At 42.9% G+C, this 22,646-nt stretch overlaps 3 protein-coding genes across 5 annotated transcripts in view; 2 read left to right on the forward strand and 1 right to left on the reverse strand.

Annotated features, from left to right (window-relative positions):
- Positions 1-134: 134 nt before the first annotated feature.
- dhrs4 (dehydrogenase/reductase (SDR family) member 4) lies at positions 135-7,857 on the reverse strand. Of its 2 annotated transcripts, none has more exons than XM_030075939.1 (9): positions 7,766-7,857; positions 6,138-6,253; positions 4,188-4,365; positions 3,534-3,635; positions 3,316-3,386; positions 3,140-3,191; positions 2,067-2,201; positions 1,802-1,857; positions 135-942 (listed from the first exon to the last, which is right to left on the reverse strand). In XM_030075939.1, the coding sequence occupies exons 2-9, from the start codon at positions 6,248-6,250 to the stop codon at positions 828-830; spliced, it is 822 nt and encodes a 273-aa protein (XP_029931799.1). In that variant the 5' UTR covers positions 6,251-6,253; positions 7,766-7,857; the 3' UTR covers positions 135-827. The 2 variants fall into 2 exon arrangements, with proteins under 2 accessions (XP_029931799.1, XP_029931798.1); XM_030075938.1 differs by lacking the exon at positions 7,766-7,857 and adding an exon at positions 6,611-6,851.
- efs (embryonal Fyn-associated substrate) lies at positions 7,010-18,741 on the forward strand. The gene is made up of 8 exons (XM_030075935.1): positions 7,010-7,270; positions 7,777-8,023; positions 8,812-10,134; positions 11,029-11,136; positions 12,934-13,899; positions 14,441-14,512; positions 15,530-15,787; positions 16,464-18,741. The coding sequence occupies exons 2-8, from the start codon at positions 8,012-8,014 to the stop codon at positions 16,647-16,649; spliced, it is 2,925 nt and encodes a 974-aa protein (XP_029931795.1). The 5' UTR covers positions 7,010-7,270; positions 7,777-8,011; the 3' UTR covers positions 16,650-18,741.
- Positions 18,742-19,060: 319 nt separating this feature from the next.
- Positions 19,061-22,646, forward strand: part of acin1b (apoptotic chromatin condensation inducer 1b) — a 28,956-nt gene continuing 25,370 nt past the window's right edge. For both annotated transcript variants that reach the window (XM_030075933.1, XM_030075934.1), the window contains exons 1-4: positions 19,061-19,208; positions 20,767-20,832; positions 21,317-21,428; positions 22,163-22,236. In XM_030075933.1, the coding sequence (XP_029931793.1) occupies positions 19,074-19,208; positions 20,767-20,832; positions 21,317-21,428; positions 22,163-22,236 (387 nt within the window). In that variant the 5' untranslated portion in view covers positions 19,061-19,073. The remainder of the gene's footprint in view (positions 19,209-20,766; positions 20,833-21,316; positions 21,429-22,162; positions 22,237-22,646) is intronic.

A 22,646-nucleotide genomic window follows, 5' to 3' on the forward strand; every position in this document is an offset into this window, starting at 1 on the left:
TGCATTATTTATGAACTGGATTGGGCTTTTTGAAATTTCATGGGATGTTTGCATGAAGCATAAAAAAATAATTCTGTACTGGATGATAGTGCCACAAGGCTTGATTAAAGTGTTAAATTAGAAGAACAGAAAACGAAGGGAACTCACTCCGATTTTAATACACATTGTAGGTTTGTTTGTTGTACTTCAGGCTTCCCAACCTGTCAGTGCAAACAAACCTAAATTCAAACATATCTGAACAAACAACAAACAAACAACAATTATAAAGCCATCCTCAGTAGTATCGTTGGTATATAAATACAATCTGGTTGGGATTGAGGAAAGAAAGACAAGACACTCATTTGTGCCACCCAAAAAACCTGATGATTACATCAAAGTCAGCTGTGTGCTCTGGAATGAGATTACAGACATTCAGCACACACACGCACACACACATACACACACACACACTGTTTGAAATGCTACCATTTGGACACATGAACCTAATCTGCTGCACATAAACAACTGTACACACCTTTAAAAATGTTTTCCCCTCAACTGCTCAACCGACACCTGTGAAAACAATTTGATGTCATCCTCAGAAAATGCCTGAGATAATCTAAGAAAAGGTGTGTGAAGTATGTGCGTACGGTGTGTTATTACTCAGGATAAGCTGTTTTATGAGCGTCCTCATATCTTGATCACAAATTTAAATAATATCACAAGTATTACCCTTGAGAGAGAAAAGTAAGGTGTTTACATCTATCAGTCAGTAATCAAAATATTAATCTGCATGGAAACACACTTCATTAAGTGCAAATGCTGTTCATTTTGAAGCCAGTGGAGTTTCAGAGTCTACAGCTCATCCCTCCAGTAACTGTGATGGTCTCTCCAGTGATGTAGGAAGCCTCCTCCGAGCACAAGAAAGCGATCACTCCACCGATGTCTTCTGGCTCTCCAAGTCTGAAAGAGGAGGAGTGACACTTTTTTCATGAATAATAACACCAGATGGAAACTGACAGTGTCGTACTGCCTTCCTGCACAGTAATTACACAAACGGGAGCACAGTGCCCTTCGGCTGTGTTTGCCTTTCCTCTCTGCTTTTCACCCAAGGCCTGCCCCCGATCCTTATTGCTGCCTTCGCCTTGCCTCTCGCATGCAATCATCTCATGAAGACTGGCTGAGTGATACATGAATAAGATTCTTTAGCTTTCTTCTCTTCAGCTTCTCCATATTGTGAGCTCGCCTCATGAAAAGCGACCTGTTTTTCTCTGGTGGATAGCAGACTGGCTCTGCATCTCCCTGGATGAGATGATAACTGAGTTGGCTGTCTTCCTAGCCACATAGAGGAGAGTCGGGGGTCAGGAAAGCCCCTCATTTTCAGTTTCAGTGTTGTAATCCGCTGGCACAACCCAGGGCTTTAGTGTTAAGATGACTGCAGTGTTACAATGTTTAAGTCTTTATGTGTGGATGTCCCAGGGTTTTTGCAGTCTGATAAACACTGTTTTAACTAATCAGTTCTCCATCTATCAAATTCCTCTCTGTGCACTGACTTTGGGATCAGAGGCCGACAGGTAAAGAGGTTGAATAGTGGTCTCAGAGTATAGTAGTAGGAATAGGATAGGATGAGTCAATTTTAGGGGTGTAACTTTTCATTTATTTCATTGATGTATTGTTTATAAATTATGCCGATTCAACTGCATCAATCTGTTGTCAGGAGAAACTTATGAATCAAGCTGAATCTCTGTTAATAAGAGAAAAGATTCACACTCATAGTGGATGTATTTGTGCTTTTGTGAAAAATCAGGAGCCTGAACTGTACCTTTTGATGCTGAGTTGTTTCTTGAACTCTTCTGCAATTTCTTCACTTTGCCATAGCTGGGCCGGAGACAAGTAAACCATCATATTAATTAACAAGGGAAAACACAAGTAAAGTGAGATGCAAAAGGCTGTAATACTGCCAAACAAAAGAAGGGGCCATGGCAATTTGAATACAAAATGAGATAAAATATCCTAGAGATCCCAACTCATTTTGTAATAACAGAACTTCAGAGTGATATTACAGACAGGAGGAAGTGTGTCCTCACCGCAGAGCTGAAGCGGGTCTTGATCACTCCAGGAGCCACACAGTTGACTCTTATGTTACTGTGAGCCAGCTCAGGGGCCAGCGCCCGGGTCAGCCCCAGCAAGGCCGTCTTACTCACACTGTAAGGACCCAAAGCCTGGAGAAACACAGATGAAGACACACATGCATCATGCAGGGTTATCTGCTTGTAACTTATCAGTATGTTAAGTGTAAGAAAAACATGACACTGATAAAGGACACTGCAACTAACAGCTTCATGTTTCACTTTTAAAGAATAGGCTGCTAGATGATGGCGATGAAATCAGATCAAATCTTAAATGTCCTGCATGGGGAACTTTGCATTGTAGTGTGTATTCAAAACTATGAAATTTCACCACGTCTTATATTACACTAACAACAGTTAATGAGACCAGAAAGGCACTAAATAGATCAATACAGTGAAAGAAAAAAAAAAGCCATGACCAATGGTACAAAATACAAAGTTCTTATGTACGAGACACTTCCACACTTTTCGGTGCAAACTGGAAAACCTCCATTAACACTGAACAATTCAATGACTTTGTTTCACACCCTTGACACTCTAAACATTTTCTCTCAGGATTATTTGGAATCACGTCTCTGTCTCTTGTAGTTTGATAATTATGGCTGAAGAATGTTTATCAACAGCAAAAAATTGTTGGTTTTTCCTTGGTCCAAAGCCATGTGTTAAATGTTTGCAGCATCATGCGAACACACCAAAACACACTAACGGGCAAAATGTGGCATCCATGGTGGAGGTAATTAGGCACTTTAGTTGCACTGGGGATAAATGAATCCTTGGTTCTTTAGTTTCTACAGCAGCAAGGCATCAGCTCCAACTGCTTTCTGAAAGAAGTCATCAGGAGATGTTCCAATGCAAGATTAAAAAAAGAAAAATTTCTGAATTCAGAGGAAATATGCCTGAAGAACGTCTATGACTGAAAGCTTGCAATAAATGTACATATGCACAGTGTTTTTAGTGTGCGGTTGCTGTTTTGTTGTTTTCCTGAATTCAGAGGAAACAAATGAGTGTATCGCCATCGTGCATTCACTAACCTGCATTGGTTGGTACCCAGCCACAGAAGACACAAACACTACATTTCCCCCTCTGAAAGAAACCACAAACATGGCCATTTAGAGTTATAAAGCACTTCAATAAAAATATCAAGAGGATATCTGTAATTTAAATAAAATAGTTCAAACTTTTTTTTTAAATATTCTTTTTTTCTCACCCTCTTTTCGTCATGTGAGGCACCACCAGTTTGGTCAAAAGGAAGGCTGATTTCACATTTACATCCAGAATCTGGAGGGCAGTAGTTTAAGATAATGAAAGAAAAGTGTGGAGGAAAAAAACAATCAAAACAGTGCAATGCTGATTATGACATCAAGTTCAACTTTTTGGAAATCTCAGCTGTGGCTGTAGATGAGCCTGAAGCACTCAGGTGTGTACCTTGTCCCAGACGGCCTCGGTGGAGTCCATGATGTTTCCAAAGAACGGATTGACTGCTGCGTTGGACACCAGGATGTCGACTCCACCACATTGATCCAGAGTCTGTTTGCAACACACAGCACACACTTTGAGGAATAGCTCCTGTAGCTCCATCGCATCCCTCCTCCTAACTACTAAACAACTGTATAATCAAATTATGAAATAATATTAATGCTGTTGTAGGGTTTGCATCCAACCACAGCATTATATAGAGGAAGCTGATGCTCATTTGATGCCTTTTTGAGCTCTAAAGAAATAGACTTGTTAACTTTAATAGCCTGGGTGAAGGCTGAGGTGGAACTATTGTGTTTAAGTAAATTATTAATACATCTTCATTTTGGGGTGAGCTCTCTAGAGATGCACCAATGCCACTTTTCCAAAGCTGATACCAATGCCTAGTACATCCATTACGAAAGACACAGCTTGTGTCTTTTATGTCTGACATGTTTAGATGTCTGGTACAAATACTTCATATAACTTGACATCAGCAGCGATACTGATACCTCTATGAGTGCATCTCTATTTATTTCACCGGGGAACTCCCTAAAACCCTCCTTCAAGGACTCTGAGGATCTCCAGAGTCAGCTTTGGGAATCACCTGAGCATGTCACTCACCATTTTTACCAGTTTTTCTCTGTCTTCCCCTGAGCCAACGTTGCAGGTGGTCCCAGTCACCTGTATGCTCTGGCTCTTCAGCAGCGCCACGGCCTTGTCCACGTTGGCCTGCCGCCGGCTGCTCACCACCACGTGGGCTCCTCTCTTCCCCAGCGCCTGGGCTGCGGCCAGACCAATGCTGAATAGCCAACAGGATCAGAGTTCAGTTATGAAATATTATGAGGGTGCATACACTGCAGCTATTTCACTAGTAGATCATATACCCACTCTACCGCCCTGATGCATTTTAAAAAGGTCCTGACGAGGATATAGATTACATATAACCCAAATTTTGACCTGAGAAATATACTTTGATTCAACTCTGTTATTTGGACAGCTCAATTGTGCTGAAACAATTATGCAGTCAACAGAAAATTAATCGATTATACTTTTGATAATCAAGTCATCATTTTCAGTTTGCCTACAAGAAGGGCCGAGGTACTGGAGACACAACACTGACACTGATGATTACTGTTAGTAAACATCTACAACAGCGTAAGAGTTATGCCAGACTCTTATTTTTAGATTTCAGTTGAGCTTTTAATCATACGCAGAAACATACTGTGATTAAAAGGCTTTGTGTATACTGTGGATTAAAGAGTTCCTCGTAGAGAGAGAGGTGCAGTAGTGTTGCTTCTGATACAGTCTGGCTTGTTTGGTTTGGTTTGTTTATTTACACATATAAGAAACTTTATAAATGATACAACATAAAAATAGCAGGGAAATGTGAGGGACAATTGCCTAAAAACCCTTAAGGGGCTTGAAAAGTGCCATTCTCCAGGCAGCATATCACTGGAAATAAGTATACACAATTAGTATGTCATACCAATAATTTACAAAAAGTAAATGAAAAAGAAATATAGTATAGTGTAGCACTTTGACATCAATGCATCTCATAAATACCCATCTATTATACAACTATAATGAATTAAGTCCTAGTCATAAGACACTCACACACATCAAGAACACACACATGCAGCCACACCCACCCTATCATTAACAGACAGTTTAAATCCTGAATACAGGAGCACCTGCAGGCTGTGTGCTCTCACTGGGCTAATTTTCTCTATAAACTAATGAAATGCAAATTATGAATTCAACTAGCAACTGTATAAATATGCTGATGACGCGGTGTTAGTGGGTTTATTGCATGCAGGAGACACAGTTAATCAGTCTACATATCTCCACCATATTGGTGAGCTTATGAAATGGTGTGAAGACAATGTTCTTTTTATTAATGAAAATAAAACTAAGGAGCTGGTTGTTATGTGTCACCACATATGCTATTACATGCTATTATTTCTGTATCAAATCATGAAACTGGACAATGATCATGATTTGCTGAGATGCACCAAACAGGCAAATAACATTGTTCAGGACATCTACTTTTTGCCACATTATAGTGAGCTTAATTTCAATATGGAAACATCCAAAAAAAAAAAAAAAAAAGTGTTGCCAGTGTTTTATATGATACAAAATCATTGCCGCCGTGTGCTGTAATGGCACGGGTAACTGATGGATGGACAATTATTGTTGCTGCTGGTACGAGTGATTGATATTTATTGTTGCTGCGCACTGTATTGATATTTACTGATGTTGTCTGCATTGCACTGCATTGCATTGACTATTACGTTGTTTTTGTTTACTGATTTTTATGTGTGTTGTGTGTTGCCTGGTGCGATCACACAAGGCTACTGTCTTTTGTATTGTTAACTGCAGGACCATCAGAGAGTCCACGACAAATTTCCCTGCGGGGACAATAAAGTATATGAAATGAAAATGAAATGAAAAATGAAATTCTGTGCCAATCATACTTTTGTCAAAACAGCAGATAAACGCTGAGGTAATTTTTCTCAGTTGCACTGCTCACTCAGTACCAACTTTTCTTTTTGCTCTGTTGCTGATTCTTACCCATCTGTAGAGGCAGTGACTATGGCAACCTTTCCTGCGAGGCTGCTGTGAGACATGTTCCTTCTCCCAGCGACGGGGTTTCTCAAAAGGCACCTGAGAGCATTCGTCAGCATCACCTGTGAACAGAATATAACCAGAACCAGATTTTACAAAGACATCAGGGAACTGGGGCAAAGGTCACTGGGGCACAGGCAGTGGTGGTGCACTGGCTGATGTGTTGCCTGGAGCTTGAAACCTTCTTTTCTATTCATCACATGAATAAACGACACGTTTATTGGTCTGTGGTTGGCTGCTAAATGCATTTTCTCCAAAGCTAAAGCGACATTTATATTAAACGACAAATTCTATTTGAAATGCTGGATCTGTCTCCATCTGGAAAATCATTAACAGTCCTGTTAAAGTTTATGTTTTCACCTTGCATGCAACGTTAGGTGTTAAAATAAAGGCAGACATGACTGGGGGGTTCATCTCACCTTTCTGTTCGTGCAAAATTGCAGATGTCGCTTTCCAGTGGGAGAACTTGCAAAAGCGTTTTCCAGGTAAACTCACGATTTCACAGACCTTTGACAACAGATCGCTCTCGCAACAATGCTTCCGGGTACGGGGCTATTGCTTTTCAAAATAAAAGTACCATCAGCAAAGTGTCGCCATCATTTGCCCTATATTTTCTTTGTTTGGACAGCTCGCCAGATCAAAGTAACAAAGTAACCTGTTTAATGACATTAGAAATGTTGCTATGTCTACCACTACCGCAGTGGTGTCGGTCTTGTTTTGCTATGTTGTGCAGGTTTATTTCCTGGCAGTTGTCTGTAGTTGGATGTCCCTGAACGCACCCCGCAGTAACGTCCCAGTCCAAACCTCCCAATGAGACGCTCTCTGCTTTTAAAAGCCGCAGCGAGCTACGTGACTACAAACACTGGGGATTGGTGTGAATGCAGCCGCTTACACCAATCCACTGCTTGCAAATCTGCGAAACACGCACGCGTCGAAGGAGGCGGAAATAATTTTGTTGTCATCGCCGAGGACGATTGAGCACCGATGGCTGATGGTTTTTCGCTACTGAAACAAAGTGATTTTGCCCGTCTCAGGCTGCGCTTCAATGTGAAGTTCATCGACGACAAGAAGCAACGCTGGTAACGTTATTTATCACACAGCTGTGCATTTGTAGGCCAAGGCTGGCTAGTCTGCACATTTGATTTCGCTAGCTTATACCGGCGTTGCCATTGTTTTGAAAAAATTGTGCAGCGTCAAGACGCATTAACGTTAACGTTAGCGGCGACGGTGGCTAGCTAGCGGGCCGCGACCCCATAACGTTACTCCTGTTATCATACCGTGTGGTCAGGTGTCATTTGAACATGAATATCACTAGCATAGCTATTTTAACGGGGGCTATGATAGCGGGTGTGTGCCACGTATCAAATTCATATTAATGCTGCTAGCTAAGCTAACCGTTAGCTTTCGCGAGAAGGGGTGCGTTCACTGGGCGTGGAAAGGATACACAGCTGCTGCCTGCCTGCCTACTTTTCCACTTCACATGTGCCTTTCAAGTTTTGTCTTGAGGTTAGCCAGCGTTACTAAAACTGTCCTGCGGTGTTATGCATGAGCCATGACATAAGGAGTAATTTTACATGGATTGCAGGTTTCGTCGAGAAGGCGGAGACGGAAGAGCCACCCGGACTTTGGCTCAGCCTGCTAGAGATGTGTCCTTCGATGTCCCAGCTGTGCCACAGCACCAAGTTTCCAACACATCCGTGAAAATCACAGCATATCTAGATGGATGACCCCGACTGACCCGAACTCTTACGGACGGACATAGCTTGCGATTTTTTTTTTTTTTTTAAGGATAATTGTAGTGTTGTCTGACACGTAGCAAAATGTCCCTTTCGGTAAGTACAGATTTTGTCTCTTTGTTTGTGTGGTTGTGTAGATTGTCTTGTGGTGATAGCAAAATGATTGGTAGAGCTGATATTTAACTTACAGACTGCTTTTAGGAATCGGTATCACATTTTACACTCATACTATGATGTTGGCTGTAATGTTCTCCCTCCATTACCCTCCTGAGCCGGTCCCACATGGCTCGATGCAGCCTTGCTGTCCCCGGGGGGTTGGTTTAGAAAATGAAAGGGGGCCTGACTCTGTGGCTTTGGGATGGCAATTAAACCCTAAACAACAAGGGACAGATGTGGCTCCTCTCCCCTCCCCCTCTTGCTGTATTCTCTCATTACCATTAAGTCCTCTTGTCCACTCTGTCCCCCCTCTTTGCTCTCCGTTTCATGATCCCTGACTCAGCTGTGAATTTTGAGTCACGGTTAGTCATGATGCTCACTTTTACGTTATTTACATATTTCCACTCAGCCAGCCCCCTTTCCTGCCACTTGCTCACACATGCTCATTTAAGTGATCTTCCCTCTTCACTCCTATTCACTCTCCATTCATCAGCTCCAAACAATCAGCCAGTTTATGCTCTGGACTTGGCATTGCCATGTCAATGTGCTTGTTTGTTTGTGGTATACAGATGTGAGGCACTAGCGTTTGTAAATTGGGACTGTCTATTAATAAACCTACTTTCCTGCAGACATTTGCTGTGTGTGAATAAATAGATAGGGAGATTCATTTCTTCTTATGTTTCATGTGTATTAGTTTCCACTCTTTTCTCCTCCTCTTTCCCCCTCAGACGGTATTGGCAAAGGCTTTGTTTGACAACACAGCAGAGAGCCCAGAGGAGCTTGCATTTCGAAAGGGTGACATTCTGATGGTTCTGGAGCAGGAGCAGAGTGGCGGGCCGGGCTGGTGGCTCTGCTCCCTGCATGGCAGACAGGGCATCGCCCCTGCCAACCGCCTCCGCCTCCTTCAGACTGCCCCTCCCCCGGGCTCGGACTCTGTTTACGTTTCTCCCAGTGCCCCACTGGCCCGTACAGCTGTCAGCAGTAGTGCAGAAGACATAGATGGCGTGTACCGCTCCCCGTCTGGCACGGGTGAGGGGCTCTACCAGAGCCCAGGAGCAGCACCTGCCTCAAGGCCTGGGGAGCTCCGCAGAGTAGAGGGTGGACGTCCACGCTCCCACTCCAGCTCTGGCACTCGGCCCCGACCTGACTGGGATGTGGGTGTGACAGGGCGTCCACGCTCCCCCTCTCTCAGGGGACGAGGCACAGAGAAGGGCACCCTCTACCAATCTCCAGCGACACCCGCACCCTTAGTGGCCCAGCATGCCAGGCAGCCAGGAGCTTTGTTGGCCTCAGAGTCTGTGTACCTCTCCCCTGTTGGAGTGCCAAGAGCAGCTGAGGACCTAGAGGATGCCACTTATCTAGTGCCCAGGGAAACGGTGGCAGCAGGACACACAGAAAACTGTTATCTGGTGCCTAGGGGCACACCGCTGGCAGGAGAGGATGTTTACCAAACCCCAACAGGAGGGGTTGTGGCTGCTCCTGGCTCTACCCCAGCCGCCGCTGTCTGTTCCAATGGCCCTTCCATGGTCAATGGGACTCCCCTCACTCCCCAACCCAAAGTGGGTCAGGAGACCCCTGGCGTCTATCAAACACCCACACCTGTGGGAGCCAGCCTTCACAGGACTCCAACTGCAGCTTCACCCTTGCTAGCCCACCAACAGCTATCATCCCCTGCCCAAATGTCTCCCAGACCTCAGCTCAAAGGGGCTTCCCCTAACCCCGCTGTTGCCCGAGGCAAGCCTGGCCTGGCATGCCACCGCGGGTCGCCGTTGCTGGTTAGAGCTGGGCAGGTCAGGCTTCCTGGGTCGCCAAACTTTACCCGCAAGCCGCCGCCACCAGCGCCTCCAGTGAGGAGTGTCACCAGGAAAGACGGACCACAAACAACTCCTGCATTGGCTGGTTCTCAGTCTGTCCCCAGAGCTACTGCTCAGCCTATTGCTGCAGGCCTGCAGCAGCAGCCTCAGGGCAAAGAGGATGGACTGGAGGCAAGGAACAATGTGCAGAATCAGAAAGGAGGAAATCAAGATTATGCAGAACCTGTTGATGACCAGGTAAGGGACAGCTGGTTTACTCAGCATGCTGTGGATTATATAACAGTTCTGCCCAGATATTGGTCCTTTTAATAAGACTTTTCTATTGTGTCTATAGGGGGACACTTAAACTTTCTTGACCAGTAGCCCCAAACACGTTTTCTGTCTGAGAGAATACATCTGGGAATATAGAAGATTGACATGTAGCCTAAAGTTCATGAGCAGGTTTGAAGAAATATAGACATGCTAGTGTTTGTTTGCCCAGGTCTATGTCAACAGCAAATAACAAAAATTTTCACAATGTTAGTAATCTTGTAGGAGAAATCATTTCTTTTTTTTTTTTTAAATGGTGTTATTATCATGCAGTCGTCCTACATCAGTGCTTGGTGGTGTGTCTTTTAGTTGTATCTATTGTTCTTGCTAAAGTTAGCATCGACAATCTTGTAATGCTGTTTTTTTTTTTTTTTTTTTGGCTAAAAGTTGAAACAATTCTAGCATTCAGCACGCTAAGCACTAAAATTTACCAAGCACTCAGCACTTTCAGGAATGCAACAGCATTGCAACACCACAGATTTTCCGTTGAGAATATTGAAGAGGAAAGAAGAAGCCAGTGCTAGGAACAAAGGTTCCTGGTGGACAGTTAACCTCATTGATGGAAACACTGTAATAGTGGGAGGTCAATAATGGGTAAAGGCTAGAGCCATCTTAAGAAATTCTTCATTATGTTATTTCTGAACAAATAAAATCTTGTGAGGTTGCAATAAATTTCATCTTGCTCTGAAAAAACTGTACATTTGCCATACAGCACTTTGTTAGTATTCAGGTTTTGCAGGAGATATGGTGAGGGAATCATTCAAAATTACATTTCCTAGTTGATGATCAGACTTTGATTTTGTGCTTTTGTTCTGCTGGTAGGTTTATGACACTCCTCCAAGTGGCAGGTGGCAGCGTCCAGCCCCATGTGCCCTTGGGGACGATGATGGCATCTACAACACCCCCCGAGCTGTCCCCTCTGAGTCAGAGGTAAAGATAACTCCATTCACATTTCACATCCGCTCCCCGCTGAGTCATAGACAGACCTTGGGCACCATAGGGAGCCCTGTGTCCGATTCATCTTTTGTCCTCATAAACATTGAAAGAGGCTTGATGCAGCACTTGTTTTTGTCGCCTTGAAGTAGCTGTCCTTGATGGGGATTTCCAAATGACTCGCTGGGAACTGTGGCAAACTGGTGTGTTGAATTCATGTCTGTGCAAGTAAAGTGAAGTGCCGACAAGAGAAGACTATCAAATGTCCTGTCACCATTTCTTCACACATTCCACCATTAGTCTGCCTTCCTCCCCCTCTCTAAGGCAAGGCCACACCTGTCTCTGTCTGCCCTGGAAGCCTGTCTATCCAGTTAGAAGGCTGCTGCTGCTGCTATTTTCTCCCAGTCACACCCAGCTGTCAGGCCTAAGCCATCCCCACAGTGGTCTCCCCTCGACTGTCACTCTAATACACTGACTTTCTGGCAGCAAAGGCCTCTTTGACACCTGACATTAACTTGCATCTGATATTGACATTGTTTGTAGATGGGATTTAGCTGCTTTACACTGGCACCAAACGTTAAAGTCCCTGTTAAATGAACCGTAGACCACCATTTCCTTATTAATGGTGACCTCATGCTGCACCAGCCAACGAAACCTCATGTTTTAACTCATCCCGTCACATAAAACTCTATTTCTCCCTGCCCTTTCTTTCTGTCTGATTTCCTATTGCTTTACACTTTTGAATACTTCTACTCCCCAGCATGTCCTTCCCCAGCATCCTGTTACAACAGGAAATATATAAAAACAAGGAAATATGATGCCATTTCATGGGGTCGTTAAAACACATTTCCATTTTTCAGTATACACAATAAAATCTGATGTCCCTTTGCCACGTGCATCAGTTGCTCTCATTATTTTCACAACCTTTTAGAATTTAACAAAAACGTTTGATATCTGCCTCTGAGCTTGCTGGTCACAACTTTTTTTTTCTTTCAATAAAATACGAATTCCTCAACAAATACAATGAGCAACTTTCATACTGATGCAGTAAGTAAGTAAGTGCCAAAAAGCCTCAAAGAATGGAGATCAAGGATGTATGTTTTGCACAAATGTTTAACTCTCAATCCAGCTTGATCCCAATATAAATAAAAGTTTTGCAATTAGTTGCAGTAGACGCTTCCTGCAGCCCATCAGGCTTTACACGGTGATGCATAATTGACAGTAAAGACCTCAACTCACCTGATAAGCAATCTTTATGGGCAAGGATGTCACTATTTGGGCTTCCTGTCAGCTGTTTGATTTGTTTTATTTCTGTTTCTGTAATTGTGTTATGTGGATTGAATTCAAGGTGCATAGCACTTACATGTTGCTGCTAATATGATCCAGTTTAACTCTTAACCCTTCTAGAGGCTGTTGGGTAATTGGATCTTCAATGAATTTTGGGTACATTTACGCCTGGCTGGACCATATATATTTCCGTGTAATCACTCACTTCCTTTGTTTAATGCAAGGTGTAAGTGGGATCTAAGCTCTTGAATCATCTCACTATTGATGTGTTCAGTGCTTTAGTTTCTTACACAGTACGAGTGCACAACTCTTAAGTTGATCAAAGGTTAATTTTCTGCAAAGGATATTATGGATGAAGCTGGAATAGTGTACTAGCTTTACCTGCTTTACCTGTTTCTTCCTTAATGCACTACTTGTATTCAGTCAGACAAACATCCTTTCATTCTTTGCCTATGCTACAAAGCATTAAGCAAGTTTTTTTCCTCTCCTTTCCTCTTGCTCTTGCAGGTGTACGATGTCCCCACCATTACGGGGAACGTGTCCACATCTGATGTCCAGCATGTTGGCACAGCACTTGTGGCCGACGAAGCTGATGACGATGTCTACAGCGTTCCGACACTCCCAGGCCTGCCTCTGGGCCCAGGAGAGTCCACAACCAGCCTGTCTGGGGAGAATACGGCTCAGGTGGGACAGGTTTACTCCGTCCCTGGCCCCGAGAAACGAGCCAGTGGCGGAGATAATCCAGGCGATACCTCAGAGCCTGACTGTGGCATCTACGACATGCCTGCTCTCACCATTGATGCCCTGCCTCATTCCTCCTCGTCCTCCTCGACCTCCACCCGCCGCCTCTCTGTTTCCAGTAATGGCTCTGGCGATGTGCAGTGGAGAGCTTCGCTGTCGGGCCTTGTCCACTCGGTACTGAGCGCAGCCTCCTGCCCTGCCTCCACATTGTTGTCACGGGACTTGGCCACATCACTGGCTGAAATCCTGTCCGTCTGGAAGGCAAGCCACACTGGAGATCCCCCGCCGCCTCTTCAGCAGGCCTGGGCTCGCCTCTCAGACCTCCTGCCGGCTTTATCAGCTATCGGCAATGCCCCTCCATCTGAAGGCCTCCTGACGTTGGTCCAGCGGGCCCTTGAGGAAAGCTCCCTCCTCTTGCAGGCTCAGGGGCGTCCCCGTCTGCCTTCACAGGAATCCCTGTCCCGCAGGCCGCTGCCGGCGCTCCCCGGGACTGATGGGAAGACATCAGGTAGTGGAATGGGCTCACGTAAAGGCAGCTGGATCCAGGAGAGGCCCTTGCCCCCCACCCCTCAGCCGACCTTCCCCTTACCCCCCTCCACGTCCTCTGTGACCCTCACTGTGGGCCCCAGTGAAGGAGAAGAAGACCCCAGCAATGAGTATGCAGGAATTGGCCTGACTCCCACCCCTGCCCCACTACCTGCTGGAGACAGTGTTGGATATGTCAAGCTGCAGGTCAGTCATCAAGATGGAGTGCGCTTATTTTATGCACTGCATGTGCTTGAAAACATGGATTCATGCAAACAACCTGTTTTTAGTTTGCATATGGCTGTGGCTTTCTCTGCCAAATTTGTTTTTATTTTATTAGGCACGTACCAATATGTTTATAGAGGCCTATACCAACATCTGTGTCAAGTCATAAGAAAAAAGTCACAAAAATTACTTTTTGCCACAATCAGTCAAATATAATCATTAAAAATAAAATTTGCTGATACCCGCACATTTGGATATCAGTTGCTCCTGCTGATACATTGGTCCATTCTTGTGTTTTGTTCCCCGTGGCTTCTCTACTTATTTTTTCCTGGAGCCTTTTTGGTTGCAGATCCCATCCTTTTCTTGCTGTTGTTTACTGTTTTGTTGTGTTTTGTTTGTCTTATTTGGTCTTGATCACAGCCCTGCCTTTGACTCATGTCTGCGGTAACTATCCATACTTTTATTTTGTTATGTATACAGCCACGCAATACTGACTTTACGGGCTTTTTCTTTCTCATGTCAGGGCAAACCCGAGCCACCTCCTGATGCACCGGCTGAGAACGGACAAACACAAACCATCACCACAGAGCCGAGGGTGAGTCTCCTCTCTTTTTTCTTACACAAACAGACACACAGGCCTTTGCTCCCACAGGGCACAGTCTCACTCCGAGATAAATTTCCACAATACACAGAGCAAGTCTACACAGATAAGTCATTGATTCACTCTCTGTGTGTGTGTGTGTGTGTGTGTGTGTGTGTGTGTGTGTGTAAGTGTGCTGTTTACTGATGGGCAGCATTAGTCACTAATCCAACTCGCAGCAGCATTTGCAGTTACAACTCAGCTCTTTGGCTCCTAATCTGGTCGAAACCTGTTAGAGTCCACACTCGCCATGTTTACCCAACATTACCTGACTGCCTCTCGATCTGGATCACATTCATTCCTGTTGATTTTTTTGTCTCTTTAATCTTTAATCACATCCCCCTCTTCATCTATTTATTATGTTTTAAGCTTTATCGTAGTTGGAATTCATTTGTTTTTTCCAAAAAAAGACCTGACCAAGAAAATAATATCAAGGCAGAAATTTGCAGACAAACAACATATATATTGATGTACATGGAAAAAAATTAGGTCATATCTAACAATCATCTCTTAAGTCTGCACTCTTTCTCCTGTTGCTCAAGGTCACACTTTATCACTTATCCTGCATTTTTTTTCTAGTCCTTTCTGGTTTCCTGGTTACACCACAGACAGCCAACAAGGGCTCATTTGTGAATCTTAAGTCATGCCATATAGAGTGCAGGCTGCAGCATAATGAGTGGCAGAAGAGCACAATCACGACAGTACTCTTTACTGACATACTGCATAGATGTGTTTGCCTCTCTTTCATGCCTCACATTTTTAATTTAATCTGAGCCTCTGCTGACCACAATTAGACAGTTATATGGATTTACACTGCCACTTCTGACCTTCTCTTAGAAGCTTTCTTACACAAGTTCTAGGCTGTCATGACCTGCTCATGCTGATGATAATTTATTTAACGCCGTACAAATACTGGACACTGAAACATGAATCTGACATTCCCTGAAATGCACTAAATTTGTCTTTCTGCAGCTGACCCCGTCCCCTCCCCTGCCGGTGTCCCTCTCCCTGGAGGATTCGGAGCTGCTGTCCTTCTACTCCTCGCAGAGCCTCGCCCACCTGTCCTGCCTGGCGGACTCCATCGATGTGCTCTTCAGCAGCGTGCAAGGCAACCAGCCGCCCCGCATCTTCGTCGCCAGGGGCAAGAGTCTCATTGTGACCGCCCACAAGCTGGTGTTTATTGGGGACACGCTGTCCCGCCTCTTGACCTCTGCCGACATCAGGGCTAAGGTCAGTGGAGCAAACCTCACTTAGCTTTGCTTTTATAACATAATTTCAATGGGAAATTGAGCATTTTGCCTCATGTGGTTGAAGAAAATTGTGCACAAGGCCTAAGTACTAAACTTAGTCTAATATCCAATAATACTGAATTTCACTGTATTTGTGGCCATATGTGGTATTTTATACACTAAATATTTGTACTGAAGTGCTTATTTTTTATCCTGACTAACTGCTTTTATATAGTTTTATTTAACTTTTTTTTGATTAAAAAAAGTATCCTTGGTACTGTGGCTAGTGGAAAGTTACTCATATTGAAACTGAACAGACACAGTGTAATAATCACATGCATGCATAATGCGCAACAATTTAGGAGACAGTAACATTTTTTTAAAATGTTGGGTTAATGTTAGCTTGTTTGGTTGGGGGAATGCATAATATTAAATATTGCATTATGGCAATTATGTATAAATATGTGCATTAATCCTACAAAATATTACAACAATAAATACAGAAATAAGATGTTTGGAAACAGACATTAGACTACTAAAAGGCCCATTCTGGCTCTGTCTTACATGGTTTACTAGCAGTAATGGACAGTTCAAGAATGCAAGGAAAGTTGAAAATTAGTCTGTTACAACTGATTTAATAATTGTGTAAGTTATTTTATTTTCTTTCCCTGCTGCAGGTCACAACATCAGGGGGGCGGCTGTGCCAGGCCTTGAAAGCAGTCGTCGTGGCAACAAAGGGAGCCGCACAAAACTATCCATCAGTCTCGGCCACCCAGGAGATGGTGGACCGCGTCGCCGAGCTCTCCCAGCAGGCAGCTGGCTTTTCCACTCTGCTCCAGCGGCTGGCCGAAATATCTCTATGATATTTCCTTGATAAAACTTTGTTTACACGATATGTGTATATTTCCCTCTTTCAAATGCCTTATTTGTTGTTAAATTCTTTTTGTTATCTTTCAACTGAATGGGATTTGAAGCAAGCAAAAGGAGATCATAGATGGGTTAGCAGTGCTGCAGTTGTTGCCAAGCTGGATTTTGACTGTGCTGGTCCTGTCCCTCTAAGTGTGTGTTGGTTTGCCTTTGTTTTTATACTGACCACTGTGCTTTGGTGCTGAGCGCACTTGTCTTTTTGCGTGTTGATAACTTATTGATAATATTTGAAGCCTCTTTGTGACTTGGAGTGTCCTCGTGGACCACTTATCTAATGGGAGCCTTGCTTTATTGTGTTTGTCATATTTTTCTCCACACGATAGCCATTTTTCCTTCCTGTCTCTATTTATTTAACCATCCCCCCTCTCCCAAAAATAGCACAGAAGGAGGCCTCGCATCCTGCTTTTGGCCTACTTATTACTATGATTCCTGAAAGGAATGCTTTCTGCGATTATCACTCTGAAATTGTTGATACAGCACATTGAGTGTCCTTGGCTTTATATGGTAGAGTTGGAATATGATGTGAGGTGGGATGTATGCCTGATTTCCACTTATTTTTAATTGTTCAAGAATAGTTTTGGTGTTTATATCCTACCCATTAATTTCCATTGGCAAGTAGAAATTACCTGCTGCACGTCTTCTATTTCCATAACCATCCTAATCATGACTGCATGAAACCTCTCACAAACCATCTCTCAGTTTACAAACGTGTAGTCTTACACATATTAAGGAAGAACACATGAAGGAGAACAAAGAGTCTGACAGAAGGGAGATAATCTGGGAGAACAGATGCAGGGATTTGGGGGAATGATGACAGTAGTGACGCGAGAAACGGGTTAACCGTGTTCCTTTCCCACGGGCTTACACTGGCACTGGATAAGAAACCTGTTGGCCAAGTTTACCTGTCTCCACCTGTCTTGTTAGGGTTGGCACGTTAAACGTTTCTCCCTGTGTCTTTGCCTTTCTCCATTTCCCATAAAACATTAAGATTTTTTTGTCTGGCTCAGCCTTGCTATCAAGACTTTATTTTCCACTTCATCTAAGTTATGTTTCCAGTTCAGCTACCTAACTGTGAAAGCGGTGTACGGTCACATGGTAGGAACTGTGGAATGAAAAACAGCCCTCATCTGAGTGTTGACATTATGGAGGCTTTTTTTTTTTATAGTGTTTTGAAAGCATTAACCACCACAACACATGCCGCATCAAATGAAACAGTCAAATTTAGTTGTAACACACTTGCTTTCTGTCTGTAACATTGCTCTCTACCCACTTTTCCATTTTCATTCGTTTTATTCTGTTTGTCTGTGCCAAAAACGGTGCTGTTCACATTGAGTGATGTTCATTGTGCGCATGTTGTGGAACATTTTAAAATGGGAGCTGAGCAGATGTGAGCTTTTCTCATGTTAGAGACAGGGGTTATTTACATGTCACATGTTTATGAATCTGTTTGAACGCTGGCAGCAGTTTGTCCCTGCTGAACGTGGCCCCTCAGCTCCATCTGCTCTGCTCCAGAGTGCCACCTAGTGGAATCTTGCAGTATTACTTAATGAATGCCTGCCAAAAACAGGTCTTATATACACTAGACAGCATCATCGACGAGTAGGCTAATCATTACATATTTATTGTCAAATTTGTATTTCCTTAGCTTCTGAACTCGCATGGCTTTAATTTGCTCTAACTTTATATATGCACACATTTAACCAGGGACGATTTCACTCAGTGAATTAAAATGAACAATAATGTGTCTGGGGAGGGGAAATAAGTTACAGTTTAATTAAGCTATGGTGGTGCTTTCTTTTGTACAAGAATGTTTTTTTTTTTTTTTTACACTATGTGAACTCATTTGAGTCAGTTAACCCTATTTGCTGAAGTTTAAAAGTGAAGCCTTGACTCATCTCTTCCAGTAGGCAAACATCTCTCTGTATCATGGAAGATGAACACTACATTTGATGTCTGGTCTGTCTTGTATTCCCGTTCAAAATGCACAAATACATGTTTTTTTCAACGATAAAAAGTGTCGATGATTAATTGCATTGTCTGTCTTTCATTTCATGTTTCTACGGCAGGGGATGGGTAGTGTGCGCCGCTGATTTATTTAGAATAAACAGAATATTATCGATTGGTTTTATGTACCAGCAATGATTATGATTTTTGTCCGTCTGTGTAATCACATAAATCTGCTTTTAGTTTTATTATTTAGAATATAGTGCGCCTACAAATGTAAATTGACCCAATAATACACTGAACTGTTGATGCGACTCGGAGAAAAGCCGAAGTTCTTCCGGAAATGACCGAGCAGTGACGCCGAAGCAGCCGCCGTAGCGACGCTTGTTGGAGTTTAGACAAGCGAAGGGAGCAAAATGGCGGACGAAGATGTTACGCTTGATGGAAAACCTTTACAATCGCTCCGTGTAGCGGACCTGAAAGCCGCCCTGGAGCAGAGGAACCTCCCGAAAAGCGGGCCGAAAAATACACTCATAAAGCGACTGAAAGGGGTGAGTTTTCGGTGCTGTTTTGGCCGTGTGTCGAGTCTAGCTAAGTTCAGCAGGAGGCTAGAGATGGGGGGGTTAACGTTAGAGGCCGTAACGGTGTGTGGGCTCGGAAGCGGGAATACATAAATCGGTTGGCACGCGTTATTACACATAAACAACATGTTTTTCTTGATATTTTGAGATTTGTGCTTGGCACCGCTGCGAGTTTCCAATTGTGTTGCGACTTAATTCCTAACTAGTCGTTCACCGTGTTGCACACAGTTGAACTGTGCACCTGTCAAGTCGAGGCCTAAGCTAAGCGGAGTGTAAGCGAGTGAGCCGCGGCACACACTGTACTGTACATTTCAGTTGATCATGCCCGCGCTCTCACCGTGTGTGTTTGTGCATGTATGTGTGTGTGTGTGTGAGTGTGTGTTTGTGTGTGTTCGTGTTCGTGTGTGGAGGGTTATGGGGGCGCGCTTCGCCATGTAAACACAACATAGCTATGAGTAAGACTACAGGGTTTCACCTCACTTACATTTCGATAGTTTGATACAAATATGCGTTATCTAAATCAACCTCGGCGTTTTTAATTAGTATGATACTTTGCAACAGAGCACAAATAACTTAAGGAAGCGTGTAAATACATGTCAGAATATTGTGCTAGTATACAACTAGTAAACTCCGAATAACGTTAAGGTCAAATATGCGACAGGAAATTCCTGTAGTGATACCGTAGGAGATAAATTTTTACCATTAAAGTGCGATGAGGTTAACACATACTCATTAAGTACCAGTGACTCATTCTAAGTCAAATACTTGTAAGGAATGGTGACTTTTCTTCACAGCCACGGTTGTAATTTGCATATATTGAAAGCACCTGGTTCACACCGTCTCAGAGTAAACCAAACCAACAGATATCTGTGAATGGTGTGTTTACTTCCCTTCAACTTGACTGGCCCACAAGTTAGCACCTCTTTGTCTTAGTCACTTTGGCTGCATAATAGACAGACTAATGGAGAAATTTGTAAACAGTGTAGTTAGAGTCCTACTAAGAGGAAAGAAGAGAAATCACATGTAATCTAAGAATAATAAAGGATGGATAATTCGCTGCTTGTTGATGTGTCTCCTTTTCATGCTGCTGTGTGGCCTGATTCTTTTGTCTTCATTTGGTCTATGTGATTGCATGTGTTTGGTGCAGCCAGTGATGCTATGTGTTTCCCCTGACGTACCATGCTAATGCTTATATGCCCTGTGTTGAATGTGTAAGTCAAACTAAACTCATGGCACAGCTGCTGTAAGGACATCAAGTGCATAGACAGGCTAAGTTTACCTTTGTGATTATGAGTAATAAAGCCCACACTTGTTCATCCATCATTATCACTATTTCATGTGCCCAAATGATTTTTAGAATTAATTTACCAACTGAAGTGGCTGATAAAGTCATATACCCAGAATTGACTAGCATTCGGGTTGTTATTTACCAGTTTTGTTGTGATTTTTCCTCATGTTGTATCATTTTCTATAAGAAAAAAAAAAAAGTAATAATAAAAAAAACATGTCCTGTTCGCCTTACCTGCAGGCCCTGATGCTTGAGAACCTGCAGAAGTCATCCTCCTCTCATATCGGGCTGCAGCCCAACTCTCAGGTATTTACACATGGGCCAGTAGCTTGGATAGCTTTTTACTTTTTTCCTGGTGAAATTACTGTCTGGTCAAATTATGACCATTGGGATATTTGTGTTAGAAGTTTTGTGATACATGCAGTAGGGGGTACACTTATATTATTCTACCAGGATTTACTGGTAAAAAATAAATAAATAAATAAGAAGGCAGCTCCTGTGTTATCCTCACAGAACATACAGGGTTGTGTAGCATCCCTATAAAGGCAACAATTGTTAATACTTCCTGTGTATTTTCAGGGTCAAAGGTTTTACACTTAAATGTTAAATTCAATCCACTTCCGTACCAGCACAACTTGTGTCAGACTTGCCTTCTTTTATACATTTTGTACAAGGACACAGATATTTTATACATTTTGTACAAAGACACAGATATTGGTGTTTGTTCTTTGATTTGTAGAAAGTTGCTTTTAATGTATTGGTCTTGTTGTCATGTATGTTTGTGTTTTAGATAGGAGAAGAGATGAGCCAAAACAGCTTCATAAAGCAATACCTGGCCAAGCAGCAAGAGCTCCTGCGTCAGAGACTGGAGAGAGAGGCCCAGCAAGCAGCAGAGGCTGATGGTGTGACACACATGCATGCATGCACACACACACATTCACTCACCAAATGACAAAACAGACAATGAACACAGAGTCTGTCACATGAACAATGGTCCCTTAGCTTAGTAAAGCAGGGCCCTTTTCTCTGTCGCTCTCCGTCTCTCTGTTTCACACACACAGAAATAAACAAATAAACAATGGTCTGGTAAATCTGTGTTGTTCACGTTTCCACTAGCCTAGTGTCTCCCAGAAATACATATACTTTTTATGTAAGCACATCTGTAAATAACTAGCTTCTTAAATTGTTCAAACTAAACTATCAGTGATATAAATTAAATAATTATTATTTATTAATAAGTTATTTTTGCTCATTTCCAGTTGTTGAAAAGTTTAGGAATTGCACAAAAACACAAGAAATCAGGCAAAATGTTGTTTTCTAGCAGTGATGCATTTGTGCCAACATGTAGTTGTAAGCTATTGGCTTTTCACATGTTTCATTTCATATTTACAAATATGTCAGTAGTAATTAAGTGCACATACATCCAATTAACAACTTTGGCTAGGTACTTAATGTCCATGAAATAGTGGGGAGAAATGTTTGCAGACTGCAGGGCTTTTTAGTGCACCAGAGTGACATCTAGGACATCCAGAGTCATTCAAAAGCTGCCCTTGTTTGGGAACCAAAGGACACGTGTCGTTTACCCTAATCCTTTGACCTTTGAACCTTTAACCCTTTGCGCCTGTCACTCTAACAGAAAGCCCAGCAGCGCCGGAAGACGATGAAGATCACTCAGAGGACAATGACAGCTCTTCCTACATCACTGACAAGGTCACTGACCTTCACACACCCTCAGAAACAAATAGGAACAAACAGCTAAAAGATTCATCTCACCAAGCAATGCACGCTAATACACAGCACAATACTAGAAGTTGATCACATCATGTTATGTTATGACTTGTTCACAAAGATTATTTTTTTATTCCTTATTTGAGACCTGATTTCTGTTTCAAGAAGAGATACAAGTATAGCCAAGCTGCTCTGATAAAAACAATCATTGCTTGAAGCCTACCTGTACTTTGAGTTGTAGAAATGGAATTTGAAAGTTTTAAGTTATTTTTCATTTATCTCAAATGATCTATATGCACTGTAGAGAAAAACAATGGATATGCCATAATAAAACTGCAGGCCAGCTGCTGTCTTGGTAGAGCTGTCCCAGCTCTACCAATTTGAAAATTGTG

This window comes from Myripristis murdjan, chromosome 18 (assembly GCF_902150065.1).
Source record: "Myripristis murdjan chromosome 18, fMyrMur1.1, whole genome shotgun sequence".
NCBI lineage: Eukaryota > Metazoa > Chordata > Actinopteri > Holocentriformes > Holocentridae > Myripristis > Myripristis murdjan.

What these genes read in the sequence shown, in the direction of transcription:
- dhrs4 (XM_030075939.1), bottom strand. Translation starts at nt 6,250, where the DNA reads ATGCTGACGAATGCTCTCAGGTGCCTTTTGAGAAACCCCGTCGCTGGG. An exon ending in GTCACTGCCTCTACAGATGG is followed by an intron (nt 4,366 to 6,137) that starts GTAAGAATCAGC and finishes TTGGCTATTCAG; the next exon opens with CATTGGTCTGGCCGCAGCCC. An exon ending in CCGAGGCCGTCTGGGACAAG is followed by an intron (nt 3,387 to 3,533) that starts GTACACACCTGA and finishes ACTGCCCTCCAG; the next exon opens with ATTCTGGATGTAAATGTGAA.
- efs (XM_030075935.1), top strand. An exon ending in TTGGATATGTCAAGCTGCAG is followed by an intron (nt 13,900 to 14,440) that starts GTCAGTCATCAA and finishes TTCTCATGTCAG; the next exon opens with GGCAAACCCGAGCCACCTCC. An exon ending in CCATCACCACAGAGCCGAGG is followed by an intron (nt 14,513 to 15,529) that starts GTGAGTCTCCTC and finishes GTCTTTCTGCAG; the next exon opens with CTGACCCCGTCCCCTCCCCT.